Below are 21096 nucleotides of genomic sequence, written 5' to 3'. Positions count from 1 at the left end.
AGAAAATAACTTTGTGTTATCATGCATGATTTGAAATTTTTTTATAATCATTAGGCCCGCAAGGCAGACTCTGGTACAATGAGAATGAAGAGGTCGCTGCTGGTGAAGGTGGGGGAGGCGCTGGCTCCGGACGCCTTCCAGCTGGTGCTGGACAGCGAAAGTGACACCAAAGGTAGGTAACTCTGTCAACACCCAATTCAAACCTTAATAGAGACTGGACACCGTTTGTTTCTGGTTTATACCGGTAGTTTTTTTCATCTATTTTCCTTGCAAATAAATATTGCAAACAAATATATGACTGACTCCTTTTAAAACTCTTGAAAAATATGTTTGTGTGTGCTTTTTAAAGTATTTTGAAACTGTTATTCTGCAAATGTTTTTACTTCCTCACATTGTTCTGTCTTTTACATTGTCCTTTGTAATCTCATTATGTTTGATTGTATACATGTATTTGAATTAAGTTCTTTTCATCGTGAACATTTTTGCAGATGTTCTTTTATTGCTGAGTAAGGGAATATAAGTAAATAAATGCATGACTTTGATTTGTTTAATTATCATAACGGCATGACAAATTATTTTGACAGTTTAGATGTATTCATAGTATGTGTTTAATCCAACAACTGATCATGCATATTTCTCTTTATTGAAAAGAAATGCAAGGATGTAAAGTTACAATAATGCTTTTGACACAATGGACTTCATTCTGCTTATGTACAAAAATCATCATGTTCATTATTATGATGTCTGCTTTCAGTGTGTCCAAAACTTATCAACATTACTTATTCTAACTCTCATTTTTTGCTTGCTTTAATTTTATTTCAGAGAAAAAATTGGATGAAAACAAAAAAGGTTTTAGTCTAAGAACACCCTAATTCAAATTAATCCAAGATATCATTTTAGTACATGTGCCAATTTCCAGATTTTTTTTATCTATGTAATCTAATGATTCTTAAATGTAACTCTGTTTTCTATGTGAATATCGATCACAATACAGTATTTGACATTTGTTGGGTTTTTCTGTGAAAAAAGGCTGTAAGATATTAAACAGAATCTGGAAATTGTGTGGATTGTGTACAGTATGACTTCCAAGCATTGGCTGGATTATATAGTTCTGTTCTGTTAGCTGTTCATTTATGTTGGGATAATTAGTAGTTTAACTTTATTTTACAAAATTTTGTGATGGTTTCTACCTTAAAACAAAAAAAACAAAAACTCCCAGGAGGATAAATGGAGAAGAATGACCCTTTTAGTACTAGATATAAATTTATTTTGTTCTCCTAATTAAAAAAGGGTTGAGGAAAATATGATTTAAAATTGATATATTCACAAAAGCAAATTAGTCTTCAGAAACTCTCAAGATCTTTTCTCTTGTGTGTTTTGTATACAGAATTTAGCATTATATAGTTATGTGTTGATCAATGAAATATTTTCATTTATTATAATAAAAGTAAACTGGGATAATAATGAAATTATAGAACAGGCCTATAGAGAACAGAGAAACATGGCAGCCAATAGTGCTGAAATAGATTACATGTATAATTAGCACAATACTGTAGATTCCTTATTATCCAGAGGAATTAATATCTGCATAAAATCGCGAGAAGCAACCCTCACAGATTTTAAAACCATGCTTTTATTTTTCAGACAGTGTTGAATTATATGAAATTGTAACAAAAAATTGGTGCTCAAAGTTATATATTCTCTCAGTTTGATACAAAATAGCGGAAATACAGAATTAGGTACTTGTGTAAAAAATAAGGAATTTACAGTACTCCTAATGAAAAATATTTAATTGTCATATTAATCTATAAAGAGAAAATTATAAATGCCACTTTTTAGAAATACATATAATTGTTATCTGACAATACACAATAGCATAATATCACTGATAAAATATTGTATATTTCGTGTATGTCTGATATATTCAGATGTTAGTTGTATTAATGTGAATTAATGGTTAATTAGTGATCTGCATTTGTTAGATTGTACTGAAAAAAATGTAGTTGAAATATGTCACTATTAGACCATTAGGGAAAAATATGACAGCACATAGATATACAGTAGGATGTATTTGTCACCTGTTGAAAGTAACAACAAGATTATGAAATTAAATTATTAATATAGCTATTTTATTTGTTGGTAAAGAATAACTACAGATCAGATTTACTTACCAGTAATATATTGAGTAATTAGCATGATGTAGAAGTTAAGCAGCTTTTATTTACTGCTTTAAAAAATGCATGTAAAGTTTAACATTACTGATGCTGGAGGTCTTTTATAAATGTACAAAGTCTGTGCAATGTACAGATATAGCTAGGGTATCATTTATTCTTGTAATTATTTATGATAATAAATTGAAGTACTGGGGAAATGTTCGAAAGAAGCAGGACCACCCTTAATGTATATTCATTCACTTCTTTTGGTCATATGGTCAACAATTAAATTCTCTTCTAGCACTGGAGATGGATAAAACAGGCAGTTACTAATTGTTGGTTTTAGGGTCCAATTTCTATGATATTTCAATTGATCCTGTCTTTATTCTTGTACAATTTTTTATAAACTACTATCATTTCCCTATTTTGAGATATAAGGATTAATTTTATGAAATCTAACAAGAAGAGATGTGATTAATTCAAAAGTAAAAAAAAAAATTATGCAGTTGAATGCTTTTAAAAAAGTATATGAAAAATACATTTAATTACCTGCTGATCATTTTTGTTTTTTTGTTCAATCTTCATAGATGTCACCGGAGGCAAAGCACCCCAGACGGCCATTCAGAAATTAGCCAACAAGGCTCGGCAGTTCAACAAATGTGTGAGGAAAGCTGAGGGACACCTGAAGAGACTGGGGGATGAAAATGACAGGGAGAGGTAAGGGGCATGTCAAACACCAGGCCCCAGTGGCTATGAAACTTCGACAAGCTCACTTTTTATCAAAGTCTCACTTTTCCATATAAATTCCTATTGTAGAAGTGAGACCAAGATAAAAAGCGGGCTTCCATAAGTTTTGGTACAGGGGCCTGGTTATGAAACTCAGATGAGCTCCCTCTACGACAAAGTCTTTTTTTATTACCATAGAGATCGTATGGATCCTTTTATCAAAATTTGACCGCAATTCAAAGATCAAAATATGAAATGTTATTGCCATTTATTTAATTTTAAAAATTATTACCTTTTTATTACATTGACAATGTTCTACCTGTACAGTATTCATTATGAATATAACTATTTCGTATCTTGTACTGAACAGTTTTCAGTGTAGAGCGGATTTTTATGAAACTATTTTTTCTATCTATAAAAGTTAATGAATTGATTCCAGAGTTGAAAATGATAGAGAACAGTTGAGTATTGTGTGGTTATAACTAGAGCTAAAAACCCTATTTGTCTAGTCAGCTACTTGTGTGTTCATAGCTTGGATCTAAATAATGAATAAAATATAGTAACTGTTTCTTAATTATTGATTATGTAATGTAATGTTGACAGCTAGAAACAAAAATTAAATGAATACATGTACCAGGTTTTGAATTAGATTAAACTGATGTACGTGTATGATTGTATATATAGAACTGATAGAAGATCATAAGTTTAGTAGACATTCCATTAGTGCTACCTGCATATATTATATTTCATCATTTGTGTTAGATATCCTTTTTCATGTGATCATAAATATTAATTAATTGGCGATAAAGCAGACACTTCCTGTAAAATAATTATTAGTGTAGAATAAATGTACACATATGTACTACTAAAACACTCTTCTCTTTTAAATTGGGTTTCGACAATTATCATTCTTGATTAAGTGCTTCCGAATTGTTTTTACATGTATAAACATATACTCAATTATTTTACTAATTACTTGTGTATTTAGAATTTTCCCTTGTTTTGGTTATTCATTGTTATACACATATTAGCCAGATCATTCATCTAATAATCTCTTAATCCTGCTGCATTTTTTGTCAAAAAATGTATTGTCTTATACATTGTATATAAACCATTGGTTCATTGTCAGTTGATAGATCACATCAAATCATGTGTCCTCCTCGATCATTAAGTGGTACATGTAATTATAAGGAAAGCTTTACAATATCCAGTAATATCTCAGTTTCAGGACTCACTTTAGGTCTAAATCTTTACCCAGTTTGTGTATAATAGATGCTGACAGTGCATTGTTTTAAGTGATGCCTGCATGATGTTTTGTGAATTGATTGAAACTTTGCATGCATGATAGATTGACAAAAATTTTTTTTTTATAAATTGACTAAAATTCCCTGAGCTTATCTGTGGAATTGATTGCATGAGAATGTAGAGTGCGAACTAATTAATGGTGTTTAATTATGAATAAAATTTATACAAAATCAGTATTCAAATGATAAAGGGGAATGGGAAATGACATTTGGCAGAGGAAGACAATTGCCAGGGAGACATAGATTTGATGGGGATGATAAGAATATCTAAAATCAATACTGCTCCATACACCTCCAAATGCCTTCCTTTTTCTATTTTAATCCTTTTAACTTTTTACTGGGTGATTTTGTAGAGCTCGACTTTGGGGTGACTTAGCCAAGACGGCCCGAAAACAGGAAGTATGGGACGTGTGTCGTGTTGCCGCACGATTCTGTCTTCTGTATGATGATGGGCGATGGAAAAATGTCCCACCACCAAAAATGGAAAGGTATATATGGCTATGGAATCGAAAATGTTTTATCTTGAAATTCTATAGCAGACATAAGTTACATGTGTATTCATGAAAATGCAGTGTACTTTTTACTGGTAGTATAAGCTAATATATTATTGAAATGAATTATAAAGTAAAGTATGGAAATAAGAATAAAGAATTCCATTTGCCAATGAATTATACTTGAATTTACAAAATATTGACAACAAGACATTGGATTTTTTTTTATCACAGATTCATTTTTAAGTCTGTTTAGGATTGAGAAGGAAAATCATGTAACTTAAGATATGCAAAAAATCCTCAAATATATGTTACACTAATTATTTAATGTGAAGAAGAAATTCAACCATATATACAATTACCAGTATCAAAGTTCTGACTTAAATCTTATTTAAATTCATATTTTGGATTGAAGGTCTGCTTTATAAATTTAAGCAAATTCATTTTCCCAAAAATACTTCAGCCCAAAACCTGCTGAGAAAACCAAAACCCCGGCCCCTCCCGCGGAGCAGTCATCCATGTCTGCTGGCGGTGAAGTGGCGCCCTCTACTGTTGATATGTCAGACAGGAAGAGCCGCATGGTGACACAGCAGTCACAGCCGGGAAGTCGCCCTACGAGCCCCGACAGAATGGTTCCACTTTACGACAAGGACCTCATTAGAATGCTCGCCGAAGTCGCTTTTATTCAGGGGGAGGTAATTATTGTGGAAAAATTGTGTATCACTACTGTGGCATCATGAGGCAGATTTTTCAAGCATGCATAATTGTGTGAATTTCATGGATATATCTTGCCCAGAATTTAACAATCCTTTGAATGTTTATTCAGTGTTTATGCTTATTAGATGATTTAAAATTTTCTATAAACAAAAAGACATCTCTAAAACTCTTGAAATTCGGGATATTCTATGAACTCAAAGAATTTGATTAATTTAAGTGTACATTTGTTTCTTACCATTTAGTTGCTTCTCCTTTGAATTCTGATATAGCCAGTGTCATCTTTTCCATCAGTTAAAAAAATTATGGTTTAATTTGTTAAACTCAAGTTGGCATTCTCTAAATTTCTACCTGACAGGCCACAGTTCATCTGTTGAGGACTGAGGGTGTACAATTGAATGACATGCCTATTCCACCAGTGGACAAAAGCAAGCGTCCCAAAGGCTATGTCGCCAAGAAACCTGAAGAAGACCCAGACTGGATTGAATACTGGTATGATTTAATCAATTTGATCTAACTCAGACATTAATATTCTTTATTTTTTTGTATTTTTCAAAATAATGATTTATACATTGACTTATGAATTTCAGTGACTGGATCAAATCGTTATCTGCGGATGCCACTCGGAGTTTCCTGCGTGGACTGGAACTGGGAGTGGAGCTAGAGGAGCCATGGCTGGTCTGTAGTGCTGCTGCTTATATCTGGAACTACAACAACCATGTCTTGACTCAGAGGAGGCACCGAGAGGTCATGGATACCTTGACAAAGGTCGTGGAGGGCATCAAGAAAGTGGGGCATGATGGGTAGGTCAAGGGTAAAAAAAACCAGTTTGTCTTTGACACTATTTATGGTAAAGCTCATACTGAACTAGTACTATGGGCTTTGAAGAATGTTAGGCTTTAGAAGAAAAAAAAATTACCCTGGTCTAAAGATACTTAAATACTAGCACCTGTGGTTTTCTCAGCCCATATGGCATGTTCCATTTCATGAGTACATATTATAATGATAAAGAAATACATGTATAATTTTATCCAGAATTCCTAAACTAAATTTAAATTTGTCGGTGTTTTTAATGAATCTCATTTAATCTAGGCCCTATTACCTATGTTTCTAAAGAAAATTGTTCCATTCTTCAGAGAAACCATGATGTTGGTGAACATCTGTGGAGCATTGGCTTACGCCTTGATGTATCCCTGGATTCCTGCAGAACCAGACAAAGAAATGCAGGACCCCTCCTCCCCCTCCCCCACAGTGAGCCAGTCTCCCGCCGGAGGGAAAAAGGGGGGCAAGCCTGCCCCTCCTGCTGCTTCCCCGACCAAGGGAAAGGCCCCCGCCCCCAGCACTCAGGTTACCATCAGCCCCGAGGCCATGCCGGATCTGAAGAAAGCTATCGAGGTTCGTATGAGGTCTCATTTTTATATACTTTGAACTTTTCATTACTTGCAATACAAGTACATGTACTTCTAATAGAGAAATGTATTTGCCCATTTGGATTGCCCAAGGAAAGTTAAATCATACAGATATAAAGATTTGGAATTTATTGTAAAAATAATAATATTGTGTCTGTATTTGAATAAGTTTTTTTAATCAAAATTTTTTAATTGTTGTTTCATGGTGATTTGATTAATATGTACTATAATCAAGATTTTTAAAAGAGAAATGATATTTGCATATTGTACATATAGTCCTCTTTCTCTTTTCCTCCTAAATTGATCAACATTATTGACCCTCACAGGTGTGTGACTATGCCATAGAAGTGACCAATGGGAGTAAGGAGGCCAATGTCGTACCCATTGGAGTGAGACAACCTCTCCTACAGACCTGGGTACTGGCCAAGCAGATGGCACAACAACAGATTCCCAAAACACTAGGAGCTGATGATGAGGTCAGGGGACTCTAATGACAGAAATGTCTTGATTTGTGACTACTCACTACATTGTGGAAGTTCTGTTAGCTTTGATATGTTAAAATTTCTTAATTATCCTTAAATTATTTAAATGTTGGACCTTGTAGCCCTACTCTGAAGGTCAGAGGCAGATGACTCGAGCTATTGTAGCTGTGGAACTCCTGCACGTCTCCAAGAATGGAATCATGGAGTTCAAGGAAACCCCCGCTGTCAATGAGGTAATCAAGAGATATATCCTTAAACTACTGGTAGCAATGTATCAGTGAAAATTAACTTGCATATTTTGGCAAAGTCCATACAGGTCTGCATATTTTTTGCTTCATATGTCAGAGAGACTTTATTAAAGCATTTCGACATGCTCCTGCCAAGGCCCTGTATTAATTGTAAAGTTCCTCAATTTCCCCAGATTGCCAACATGATAGAGGAGTGTAAGTGGTCAGACAAGTTTGTGGAGCTGCAGCTGTGGACCCGCCTGGCCTCCCTGTCCTATCAGAGCAAGAACCACCAGCTGGTGGTGCGCTGCAGCAAGAAGGCGCTCAGATTCGCCACTGTTGGCACACAGCCAAAGAACAGGAAAATGGATGCGTAAGCAAACTGGTTTCAGCAAATTATAAATTAATGTTGAAAATTCTTTTTTTACATATTTTTTCAGCATAGACTTGGTTTTTAACAAATCTTTAAAATTAATTGAACTTCATTTTTTTAAAAGATCAAAACCTTCTGTATACTACTTTGCATTTAGCACTCGTTGACTCTGATATTTTGTTTCAGTCTCTCTTATCAATCCCTCTATTAACTTCTTTATAGAAAAAAAGTTGTGACCTATTGCATATACCACCTCATCTTGATGTTTTATGGTATACATTTCAGTCATCGCTATTCAGTGGAACAAGAAATGCTGTCCTATGCTAGCGGGGTTCTAGGACAGAGTCTCATCGACAACATGTCTGGCAAAAACGCCATCAGACGGGAAGCCCTGGAGGCTTTCCTCAACAGTGCTAGGTACATTGTAGCATCTTCCTTTATTTGAAAACCTTGTTTATAGTTTTACCTTTTGATTGCAAAGGGTGATAAATTTTCTGTTTTAATTTTGTTTCTATTCCTTCTATTTTGGCAGATTTGCAAGAAATGCAGAAAATTATGATTTGGTGATGACAGCTGTTCGTCACTACTGGAATGCATCTCTCCCACTTGTCAGCCAGCCAATAGAAAGAGAGCTTCTGAGAGAGCCAATCAAAGTGATGCTACAATGTATTACAGCCACAGCAGAGAAAGTCAAGAAGACAGAGGTACATATAACTTTGTCTTAATGCATCATGGGAAACTTGAACATAAAATTACCGGTAATAAGAATTAAAGAAATGAAAATATGCATGTTTGTTTGATATTTCTAGGGTTTGATTAGCAAATGACCATTAAGGATTTACTCACTGTTTAGTGCTGTTAGCATCAAAATTTCATATTAATTTTTTTCTGCTGTTTAATAACCTTATATCACTGTTTTCACTGGATTTATGGGTACAATGCATGTAAAAATAAGCAAAAATCTTATTGAAGTTCTTTATTTCTAGGAGAAGACTGAAGAAGAGGATGAGGAAGGAGGGGAAGATGACCAAGGGGTGGAAACTGTCCCAGAGAAGCCAAAGAGTTCCACTATAGGGAGCCCAGAGGATGACCTGACTCTTAGGGCCTCCATGTATGGAGTGCTGTTCCAGTCCTATGCTGACAAGGTATCCATCTATAGGTCCTGTCAATGAGTTAATATCCAGACTCTCACAGAGACAGAGCACTAATCTAATGTTGCTGAATATATTTAAGAGTGAGAAAAAATATTGTATATCAGAGAGAGAGAGAGAGAGAGAGGGAGAGGGGGAGGAGAGAGAGAGAGAGAAAGAGAGAGAGAGAGAGAGAGAGAGAGGGGGAGGAGAGAGAGAGAGAGAGAGAGAGAGAGAGAGAGAACCCACTCATGTTGCTGTTGTTTTTTCTTTCAGAAACAATGGGAGGAAGGACTCCAAGCTATGGATCAAGCCATTAATGACATGCCTCGCACCAAGCACAGGCTGTATGTATAATGTTTATTCTATACAATAGACATTGTGTGTAATTATAGCACTCATATTGCAGGATATAACCATTTGGTACGTATTTGAGACTTCTTATAATAATTGTTCTTATGCTGCCATTTTCAGACTTATATTCAAGCACAGAGTCATGACCAAAGCTAAACTAGGACGGAGGGTCAATATGGACATCCAGAAATTTAAGGTACTTTGAATTTTATTTGTAAGATTATTATTAACATTTTGATAACAATTAATTTGTGAATTCATAGTTCCTTGAATATCAATCATCAAATAATCATCTAAGTTGTCCTTTTAAAAGATAAAAACTCATTTGCTGTTATTCTAAACTTATAGAAATGTGCAATGAGTAATCGTCTATATATGTATGCCCTGTTTTAATGCTATTATAATAAATGATATAATTACGTCATGTGTATCAGCATTTTGGAGAAGGAGTAAGTGAAATATAACTAAAATATTCTTTTTTAATTTTTAAAATTTCTCTTTCCAAATGTGTGACAATCTTATTATTTTGATATGGTGTAATAATGCGATGATTTTTTTTCCCCTATAGGTTATTTTTTATACTCTACATAATTTAAAGATAAATATCTATTTTATTTTACAGTAAACTTATTTTTCAGTTTTTTCAAATCTGGGTTTATATTTATATTTGTTTAAGTTAATCGTGATAAACGATGTGTGCATTTGCTTCCTTTATTTTAAAAGTCTAGACTTGTAAAAAATCAGAATTACTCTTTTTGATGGAATCACTTCCTATGCAACTTAAAATTATTTTTAATTAATATAAGTCAACCGCTGTTCATGGTATTACCAGACCACTTAATAGCATTTGTGAAGTAATTCTCATATTTTATATCTGAAAAGTGTGAAAATTATTATTTTTTGAAATTAAAACTATTTTAATTTGTCTTATGAATCTGATGTTTTATTTGCATTGCCAGGAAGAGGTAAACAATGAGAGGCGTAAAAACTAGAAAATGTAGCTTAATCATAAAATTTTATGACAATATGTAGAGAGCTTACATTGAACACAAAAACATGTATTCCAGATCTACCACTCCTTCCCTTCACCTTGATTTTTTTTTTCAGATAGTGTAGAAAATAAAAAGCAAAAGATAGAAACTGGCAATTTGAATTCCAGATTCTTGTATCCCAATTTGAATTAGAGTTAAAACTCCTCTCACAGAATGCATGCTACCTTCAATAAGATTTTTTTCACATCACATGCATGGACAGATACATGTATATGGAATGGTTTGACAGCCAGATCTCACCATGTGCTATCAGAAACTGTATTGCACTCTCACATTATCAAACGTGGAAACAACTTTCCTATTCAGCTTTAAATTTTCCTCAAAGATGATGAGATTTTTATTTTGAAGGAAATTGTTGGGCATAAAAAAGCCTTGATTAAAAAATGCAAATAGTCATGTTCCCTGTACATATTAGCAATAATCACATACTGTAAACCAACTTTTATTCACATGCAAGAAATTTTCGCAAAGTTAGCGGGAGCCTCATTGTTGCAAATATTTCTCGACGCGGACCAGTATTTATAATAATGTTGTAATGAAAAAATAGGTGTGGATAAGGCTTGGTCGTGCAAATTAGTTGCCGCAAACCAGTTAATCTCAGATGATTCGCAAAATAAAGTTGTCGCGAATAATTGTTGGTTTACAGTATGTAAATGTGTCAGGGTAAACATCATAAAACTTGTTTGAAATAGATGTCTCCTATTTAATGAATCAATACTTACGTATATGAAATTCATCATGTTCCAACCAGTGATTAAGTTCTCGATTGTGACCCTGTTTATTTACAATAGAATAATTACAGTAAAACACGGTTATAGCGAACACGCTTATAATGAATAGACGCTTACAGCGAAGTGACTTTCATTCCCCGTGACTATATTACATGTTGTAAACTTGACGGATATAACGAATTACGCTTATAACTAAACAAAATTGTCTGTCCCTGGCGCTTTGTTATAACCGTGTTTTACTGTATTTTAAAGAAAAAGATGTTACACAGCAAAAGGTTTTCCAGAATTTGTTTTCCAGTATAAGGTAGATAAAAGTGTACAGTAGAGAGTAAAAAAACCTCTACATTCATTAGTATTTTTGTTTTTCTTAGTTTAACCTCAGAAAAAAAAAATCACATGTACTTTAATATCGGTAGATTGTGTACAGCTAAAATTGGGGTATGAAATACAGGCAAATGTCACAGTATGATGTGTCAGGTTTGACTTGAATTTGACAATATTGTAGCTATAACAGTTTGTCGTATGATCACACTATAATCAGAAACCCTTAGAATTAATTAGTTTACTGTTATCAAGTGTAGATTAAGGAGAAACAAATTGAATACATGTATTGAAAACATTGAATATTAAGATGATAGCTTTGAACAATACCTCATAACTAACATGTTTATATTCTCTTGGATTGATATTTTCTGAATAAGGTATGTTTATATAGTTTTGAGTACTTGTGTATTTATATGTATATAACTGAGAAAAAGATTTGTGTGTTTTGATTGACTGATTTTTGAGAATGGTGTTTTTTGATTAGCTGATCTTTAAGAATTATCCCAGTATGTGATTTGATTGGCTAATTTTTCTGATACAGGATGAAAGTGAGGACTATGTGGCTCACATGTGGAGAAGGGTAGCCTTGAGCTCAAAGGAAACTCTGGAGCAACTTATTTCCTACCAGGCGGCCATCGAAGCACTTAATGTGAGTATATAAGTAGCATTTTTCTGATTGTCTCATTCCTTTACACATGCAAATTTTATTTTAAAAATTGATTTGTCTTTTGATTTTCCATCATCTATTTGAAAATAGAGAAGTTTATATGCTGTGGAAAACTAAATTTTTAATTTAGTAGATAGATCTATAATAAATGCTTGATGATTTGTAAATAGAATTGCATGATCATGGTATCTAAATTATTTGATAAATGCTTGATTACTGACCACTTCAGAGTCCCAGTAATGAGTGGCTTAAGGTGGATTATCTGTTGGAGTTTGGACAATGGTTGTACTCCAATGAGTTCCCCCTGCAGGACGCCATCGATCAGTTAGAATGGGCGGTGGACATTATGCTGAACATGAAGACAGAGACGGACCTCAAAAAGGAGGCAGAAGCAGGTCTGAAAATTAGAATAGACTTTTCTTTGTTAATTCATTCATTTAATCAGATATTTTAGATTATCATTTAATCAGATACAGATACATGTAGTTAGAGTTAGGAGGATCGAGTACTTTGAAATTTACAACGGTAGGTTCAGATACCACAGAGATGTAAAACTGAAATAGTTTAATAGTGCATGCATAAGAATTTAAATAAAAGAGTGTTGAATAGGTACACATGCATTTATACTGTAAATAAGCTTATATTTGCAAAAAGAATCATTTCAGGATTACCGGTAATCATTGATAAACTACACATGAATTTCACAATGACTTATACTTAAATATTTATTGGTCAAAGTTACTAATTAATTGATGGAGTCTATATTTTATGGTTTTAACAAATAAATGCAAGAAACACTAAAAGACTAGATCATGGCAGGAAATATACTTGGTTGGCTCTTGAGAACCTTACGAAAGTTCTCATATATGGAAATAAAAGTTGCTTTATAGTATATTGTGTTCACATTTTAATTACATTTTACTGTTAACCTTTAATTGATTTTGAATTTGGAATTTGATCTGAATATTCCTTACAACAGCATTGTCTTCAGTTGAATCAAAACCTACTCGTAAGTGCTTTACCTATAAGTGTCTATCTATACTTCGTATATCTCATGGGTATGGGCCAGAAATGTCTGCTTCTGCTGGCAGCCAATGCTTGTAAAATCGAATGTAAATGAAATATCCATACTGTATGATGTGTCTAGATACTGTTGCTGAGTTCTTGAAAAAAATAGTCTTAAAATAATTGCATATAAGCTTCTTAAAATGTGGTTTTAATTATTAAAATATCTGAATGATTACTCTTATTCTTTGAGTGGGTATATGCTAAGAAAAAAATTGAAAATATATTGCATGTATGTTTAAATGTAGCGCTAGTAAAGCTTATACCGTTTGCTTTTCCTTTCATAAAAATTTTATGAATACGTGTATTATTGTAAGTTGCAATTTGGATGGATTTAGGCATATTTCCATTTTTAAGTTTCAATTTGATATTGTCTAGAAAAACACATTTCTGAACTTAAATATAAAAAAATTGCTGATGGATATTGTATATAATAAAAAAACAAGCTGTCATTATGGATGTTGTCAATTTGCATGAAGCACGAGTATTGTAAACACGGACACTTGTTACGAATGTTGATGTGGCTGGGTATGACACACAGCAGTGATATTAGGGTGTTCTGACGTGTTTTGTTTTGTTATACACAGCAAAGAAAGGGTCTGCCGGGAAACGTGGGAAAGGTACACAATCAAAGTAGTTCACACTCTTTACTTTACTCCTTGCACACAGGCTCTTTAGCTGTTGTAGCAAACGTTTCAGTGATACTGATTTTATAGAGATCATTTTCACAACTTTTGCTTCAAACTTTGCAATGTGTTCACTTGAATGTTTGATAATTAATGCACGGATTGAATATGTGAACAACTTGTGTGCACACATATTTTTTTTGCGAAGCATCTCCACTGAAATGCTTCATGAATCCTTCGTAGTACTCTACTGATACAATGTATGTGACTATGTGTAGTTTTAAACCTGATTCCAGTGAATCTAAATGCTTGTAATACCATATATCCAGTAATTTTCATGATGATCTAATTTTCGCTTTTTTCTCGATGTCTTTTAAATCGCAAATTTTTGAATACGCAGAAATTATATTCTGCATTATTTTCTATAAGAAACTTTTTAAATCGCAAAAAATGACTGGCGCTAATTAAAAATGCTACACATTTTCCCCATTTTGGCAAATTTTGTGACACGTGAAAAAAAAATATATATACGGTATTACTTCAGTAAAGCGTTCTGTTCATATTTGTTTTGACACGACCACTATACCCTTTAGTTTTTCATGTCGTCCTTTGATTTTGCACACTTTATGTCAAATTACGATTAAAACCTTTAGGTTTCTGTAGTATTCCTGTACATGTGATGTACTAGTTTAGATTTGTACATGTTTAAGATCATAAATCTCATATATCTGTAGAGTATTAGACTAAGTTTTGATATATATGCTAGTCAAATGCTATATTTACTTCTTGGGTGGTATGCGTATATGATTGTAGAATGCATTGTTTTTCTTGGTTAGTAATTATCTAGTACCGGTATGCTGAGTAGCTAGTTCTAAACAAATATTTAAAAAATGTATGTTGGTACTTCTCATCATTGTACCAAACATTTACACGTAGTCTCAAACTCTCTAAATAGAATCTTTAAGCTTCAGTATTTTGGAAATATGAAAAGTCTGCAACATTTCTTCTATCTTTTTTGTGCCATTACAGTAAAACATGGCTACAGCGAACACACTTAATATAACGAATTCATGCTTACAGCAGAGTTAGATGAATTCCCTTATTTGAATCTGGAAATTTCTTCCAATCTTCCTGGATAAACATTATTCAGTTATAGTAAATTTAATATATGAGAATCACTTATCCCGTATCCCCGGCACTTTGTTTGTAGCCGTGTTTTACCACATGCTGTTGTTTCATCAATGTTAATGGAATACATGTACCAAATTTTTTTTTTACTTGGTCTATGAACTTAAATGTTCATTGATTTAGAAGTAGAATATCTTATAACATATTGTATTAATAGGATTGTTGGCATTGAATTAAGAATTAAGATATCCTTGAAATTGTGTTTCACAAAATCCGCAGAAATTGAGGCCACCAGTTGGTTATAAAACCACATTATGAATTTATGATCAACTTAAAATGATAAAAACAAAACCTTTTTTGAATTGATGAATTACCTTTAGTTGATAAGTAAAGATCATCATTAATTGATTCAATAGACCTACTATTTTTTTTTGTTATTAAGTTATGTAGGTATTACATAATACTTCCTATGCAAACCTATCAAAAATGAGATACAATTATTATAATTGATTTCCATTGTCAATTTCATAAAACCTCAATAGGGGCTGCCAAGGGAAAATTGGACAAGAAGAGGCCTGGCAAAGGGTCAGCTAAGGCAAAGCCGGCCCCACCCCCCACCCTCAGTAAAACGCCCATCCCCGCGGACAAAGCATCGGATGTGGCCTCAGACACCAAGAGCGTGGTGAGCGAGACTGACAGTGAACTGGTGGCCGAGGGCATCATTCCAGTGGCTAAACAAGCTGTGATTGGTCAGTACAAGTATTCATTGAATTCCTTTATTTGAATGTTAAGATTCTAATTTGTTTCAATTACTTCGGTTTATATACTATGCCAGGTACCTTGTTTAGGTCTCTGATCCAAGTATTAAAAAAAAAAAACTTTTATTTTGCTTCTTTTTTAAAATCACAAATCAAAACCATTAGTAATTAAGTATAAAATGATGAAGTTCTTACAGTACCCGCAACGTTATTTTTTTCAATCCTATCCTATCGTATCGTGTATCAATCCTATCGTATCGTGCGTGTATACTGTTCTATCGTGCGTTAATTCTATCCTATCGTGCGTGTATACTGTTCTATCGTGCGTTAATCCTATCCTATCGTGCGTTAATCCTATCAGGTTTAATTTCAACAATTCTTCCGTTTATCCTATTGTGTTAATCGTTTCGTGCCTTTTCTTAAGTATTACTAAGTTGCAACTCGTTCGGTGCGCCGTATACGAATATTTATCGAACTAGAATTGTAAAATCCTATCCAACATTCCGTCAGGATACTAATTTTTATTTTTTAGATCAAAATTAACCAATATTATATGTAAATCATATCTGTTAATATTGAAAATGAAAAACGAAGTTCTTAGGAAAAAGGTAACATATTTACCTGTATATCGAATATATTAAATCGTACGCAGAGTGTATACCTGCGAAAACATTAACTTTTATGCAATATAATTTTGTTACATCATGTTTTACAGAAACAAAACTATTTATGATATAATTTATATTTAATTAAAACCCGAGTTGTATTTTGAACCCGTTATTATTTTCCGTGTGATATTTGATTTCAGGCTGAAATGTTCTCGGCAATCAGCTAGGGTGTGTGGTAATGAAAACAATGTTAACAAATCGTACGCAGAATGTGTATCTGCGTAAATATTTATTTAACTTGTCTGTAATAATTCGTTTTTAATGCATCATTTTCTTTTACAGAAAGAAATGTACTTATGAAAGATTTTTTATTTTCTTTATACAAGAGTTGGATTTATATAATAAAACCCGCTATTTTCCGAGGGATTTAATCTCCGGCTGAAATATGCGCGGCAATCGGCTAGGGTGTTCGGTAATGATAACAATTTTAACAATACAGAAAATTTATTGATCATTAAAGCTCATAATTTTAGTTGAAAAACAATTAACTGGTCATTTTTATACATTCTATAAATGATGCAGCGATGATTAAAAACTCGGCAATTGTTACTAAAAAGAAATTCCACGTAAATCTTTATTCGTACGTGTTCTCTCTCAAATTCTGCCATTATCAGTTTGTTCGTAAATATCGTTTAAAGCGATCATACGTTTATCATTAACATCGTTTATCCTTTCCTATCGTGTATCAATCCTATCATATCGTGCATGTATACTGTGCTATCGTGCGTTAATCCTATCCTTTCGTGCGTGTATACTGTTCTATCGTGCGTTAATGCTATCCTATCGTGCGTGAATCCTATCCTATCGTTTATCTTGTAAAAAATAACGTTGCGGGTACTGTATACACCCATGATGTATTAAAATTGTCAAGATAGTTTATTATTGAATGAATTGAAAGAAGTAAAAAGAGCAATATATGTATTTTAAAGTAGATCCAGTGTTCTGTGACGTCACACTTTTTTGTAAAACTTTGAATTCTTTAAAAATTGTGCAAGATAGTTTTATTTATTTTATGTGAATATAATCACATGGATGTAATTAGAATTATTGGTAGGTTAAAGATATTTTTGCACTTAATTTTATAATAAGTTTCCAAATTTTTATATATTTTATCTATGCAAAGGGGAAATAACTCTTTTTCTGACTTTTCTCTCAGTTGTATGTCTAAATGCTATAGTTTTTCTTATTCCAACAATTAATTTTAAAATATTTTTGTAATTTTAGTTTTCTGATAAAGTTGACATTAAAATTAAACAAGAAAAACAAATTTCTGCCTACAAGATTTTACTTTTAACAGAAAAAAAAATACATTTTTCTAATGCTAAAATTTGCTTTAGTTTATGTTTATCTGGCATCTCAAAAAGTGTGATGACATGTATATTTTTTCTAACAATTGATGACATTTAAGTCTATTAAGTCGAAATCAGTTCGGTTTTTCAACTTTCCTCAGAGAATTTTACGAGTATGGAGCTACCTTAAGAACATGTTTTTTGCACAAATAGGTGTGCTGCCAAACAACCCGGCCCTGACCATTAATGACTTGGACGACGTCCGACAGATCGATGGCTTGTTCAGAGCCCACGTTCTGCTGGCCGAGCTCGCTGGGAGATCCTCCCCAGACTACAACGACTATCTCATCCAGGCTCACACCTATCTGATGAGACTGTGGCAGGTCAGTACTACTTATACATTTCTTTGTAAATGGGAGTTCCTCTGATACATGTATCACATGCAAGGCTAAACATGCAACAGGTCTTGTGTATGAGTAAAAAAATATTTTTACAAAGAAGTATTTTATTGGTAATTTTGATTTTTTGATCATGATTTGCACACGTCAGTGGAATTTTTTTTCTTGTTTTTTTCATGAAAGAAATCATTTCAGCAGTAAATTAAAATACTGCTATGTAAACTCTAAAATACGTTATGAATGGAGTTGCATTAAATGCTAAATTTTTTAGATGCTTAATTTTTTAGATCACTGTGCCAAATTCTGGACCCGTCATGAAAGAAATTGCCAAAAACCCTCCCCCAGCTGCCGATGACAAAAATGCTGCCTCAGCCAAGGGTAAAGGAAAGGGAGGTAAGGACGACAAGAAAGACCCGGTCAAAGAGAAGCCCAAGAGAAAAGGCCCACTCGACACTCTGCCAACAACATTGGAGGAGTGGGCTCAGTTTGACATCCCTGATGAGGTTAGTGTATCTAAATGTATTAAATAAGATTGTAGGTAATTTTTCATATGGTTTACTTGATTATTGATGTCAGATAAAGAAAGAAAAATGATATGTGTCCGCATTTATTTGCATGCCCAGCTTTGCAAAAATCATTTTTATGTAGCATAAGATTTTGGATTTAATAACTGATAAAATTGTTATTTTCTATTTTTAACAAATCATTTCATTATTTTGTTTCTTTTTTGCAGGTTATTGAAGCATTCCATCATGAAATGATGAAGGTGACAGGAATTAATTCCCACACCATTCAAAAACCAGTAAGTACATGTATTTGATTTACCCCACTAAAAATCAAATCAAAAACCAGTAAATGTTTTGTTTGACGTACCCGAATGAAAATCAAAGCAATCACAGAAAACATGACAATTTATACCCCTGAGCATACTTGCCAACTGACCCGATTTCGTCGGGTCACACCCGATTTTTCGACCCTTCACCCGATTATTTTTTATGACCCGGCGGGTCATGCTTTTCACCCGATTTTTGTCGAACAATCCGAAAATCTCCCGATTTCCGGATTTGGTTCGTAAATTACATTGCGCATTTGACTTCCAGTTATGAACCCAAGCTGATCTTGGATCTACGTAAACAATGCCGATGGCTATAACAGACATAGCAAGTGTTAATTATTATCGTGAGTTGTTTGGTTTAAATCATTAAGTGTGATGGCTTCCAATAAGAAAAGGTCTTCGTCGGGGCCAGCCGAATCAAAACCAACAAAAAGAAAACGATATTTTTGTACCTATCAATATACCTGGGAAAATGAATTCCCATAGTAAAACAAAGTAATCGAGTACAAATGAGGCTTTTGTGTTCTATGTAACGCACATTTCAATATTGGATTTTGTGCCCAAAATGATCTGACTAAATATTCAAAGTCATGTATAAAATGCTTTTTAATACACAAAAGTCTTCTAAGTCACTTAAAACTTTCATGCCATCATTTACAGAGTTCAAAAGCAAGGTTAATGTAGGAGAAACTCTTTTTGTATTTTTTTTTAGCTGGACACAACCTTCCATTTTCTGTGTCAGATCACTTTTAAATTACAAAATTCAAAATCAGCAACTGTTAGTTAAAATGCTTCTTTGCAATGAAATATTACACATAAGTTTTAACACATATTTCTATTATATATATACCTATGAAATGCATGGCAAGTATGTCGTGAATGTCGTTACGCGCTATGACCAGATTTTTTACTTTCCAAATCTGGTCATGACCAGATTTTCACATGTTGGAGGTTGGCAAGTATGCCCCTGAGTCAGTGAAAATGAATAACTAGCCATGTAAATGTGAAGTATATTGCCTTTTGTGTGTTCAGATGCATGTTGGGGTTTCTTTTGCTGAAATTACTGTAGATTCCTATTTAAACATGAGGAATTAATATCCGCATAAAATCGCAAGAAGCACATCTTGCAAATTTTAAAATCTCGCTCTTATTTTTTTGACTTACATAGACTACATGAAATTATGATAAAAATTCAGCATTTGCAATTTTATGTTTGATGGAAAACAGCTGAATTGTGGAATTAAGTACTTGTGTAAAATAAGGAATCTGTTATAGTATGCATCATGACTGAATTGTATAGTAAATAGCAGAATCCGGCCGAGGCCATAAATCTTTGATGACATATAATGGATATCTTGACCATCATTATACTATCACCTGACCCTAATTTGACCTTCCTTTCCCCCACAGATGCTGACCCTGTTTTACCTGGACAGCCTGGTGAGTTGCCTGAGGGATGTTGGCTACAATCACCTGACCCTCCCCGTCCTGGCATTCGAGGACCTCCTGTCCAGGGACCTTCTCAAGAGTGAACCTCTCAACGTCCTTGTTCACTTCAAGTAAGCAAGCCAAGTCATTTTATTTTGCTGAAGGTGCAACAACCATTTGTTTTTATTTATGGATGATAAATGATCAGGTGAAATATTTATGATAATTTTCCGAAGACTTAGAAACATGTCTATCGTTATCAGAGCTGCTGAAGTGTGTCTGGAGCTGAACTTGAAGAACGGATACAGCTTCCATGAGAAGACTGGAGGCCCTGTGTATCTGAATGAAGAACACCAGGCACTGTAAGTGTAACAGACACAGATCTGAAAATATGTTGTGTTTAAAATTGAAAACTGTCCTTTAAAGAGTAAGTTAAATGTAGCTGTTCTACAATATACTTTAATACATGACTTTTTGTGTGTTAAGAATTGATAAATTTTAGTAATTTACATATGCACTCAAATAAGTATGTGTTTAACAGAGGAATTATTAAATGCCATTTCAGTTCAAGAGATGAGATAGCCCTGTGGAAGGAGAAACAGATCCAGGTAGCCAGAGAAGAAGCCCGAGTCAAGGAGTCACTGGCCAAGCTAGCAGAGGAGAGCAAGGGCGGTCAGCTGACCAAGAGAGCAACCAATCGGGGAGAGGCATCAGTGGCAGATACCAAGGTAATTCTAGACCTAATTTATCATCTGCTAGAAAGA

The 21096-nt window shown here is 33.6% G+C and overlaps 1 protein-coding gene across 18 annotated transcripts in view; it reads left to right on the top strand.

Moving 5' to 3' along the window:
• LOC105331086 (cilia- and flagella-associated protein 46) overlaps nt 1-21096 on the top strand; it is a 48051-nt gene that overhangs the window by 11065 nt on the left and 15890 nt on the right. For 11 of the 18 annotated variants that reach the window (XM_066067929.1, XM_066067927.1, XM_066067921.1 and 8 more), the window contains 28 exons: nt 55-172; nt 823-849; nt 2741-2870; nt 3319-3339; nt 4537-4671; nt 5138-5369; nt 5747-5880; nt 5979-6191; nt 6525-6783; nt 7124-7273; nt 7402-7512; nt 7701-7879; nt 8165-8296; nt 8412-8583; nt 8866-9024; nt 9286-9356; nt 9484-9559; nt 12012-12119; nt 12367-12532; nt 13117-13146; nt 13790-13822; nt 15499-15705; nt 17885-18054; nt 18357-18572; nt 18803-18871; nt 20315-20463; nt 20596-20694; nt 20898-21060. In XM_066067929.1, coding sequence (XP_065924001.1) covers nt 55-172; nt 823-849; nt 2741-2870; nt 3319-3339; nt 4537-4671; nt 5138-5369; nt 5747-5880; nt 5979-6191; nt 6525-6783; nt 7124-7273; nt 7402-7512; nt 7701-7879; nt 8165-8296; nt 8412-8583; nt 8866-9024; nt 9286-9356; nt 9484-9559; nt 12012-12119; nt 12367-12532; nt 13117-13146; nt 13790-13822; nt 15499-15705; nt 17885-18054; nt 18357-18572; nt 18803-18871; nt 20315-20463; nt 20596-20694; nt 20898-21060 — 3729 coding nt within the window. The remainder of the gene's footprint in view (nt 1-54; nt 173-822; nt 850-2740; nt 2871-3318; nt 3340-4536; nt 4672-5137; nt 5370-5746; nt 5881-5978; nt 6192-6524; nt 6784-7123; nt 7274-7401; nt 7513-7700; nt 7880-8164; nt 8297-8411; nt 8584-8865; nt 9025-9285; nt 9357-9483; nt 9560-12011; nt 12120-12366; nt 12533-13116; nt 13147-13789; nt 13823-15498; nt 15706-17884; nt 18055-18356; nt 18573-18802; nt 18872-20314; nt 20464-20595; nt 20695-20897; nt 21061-21096) is intronic. The other 7 variants (XM_066067932.1, XM_066067916.1, XM_066067918.1 and 4 more) reach the window with 6 other exon arrangements.

This window comes from Magallana gigas, chromosome 8, assembly GCF_963853765.1.
Source record: "Magallana gigas chromosome 8, xbMagGiga1.1, whole genome shotgun sequence".
NCBI classification, from domain to species: domain Eukaryota; kingdom Metazoa; phylum Mollusca; class Bivalvia; order Ostreida; family Ostreidae; genus Magallana; species Magallana gigas.
This window is presented reverse-complemented; position numbering and strand designations above follow the sequence as displayed.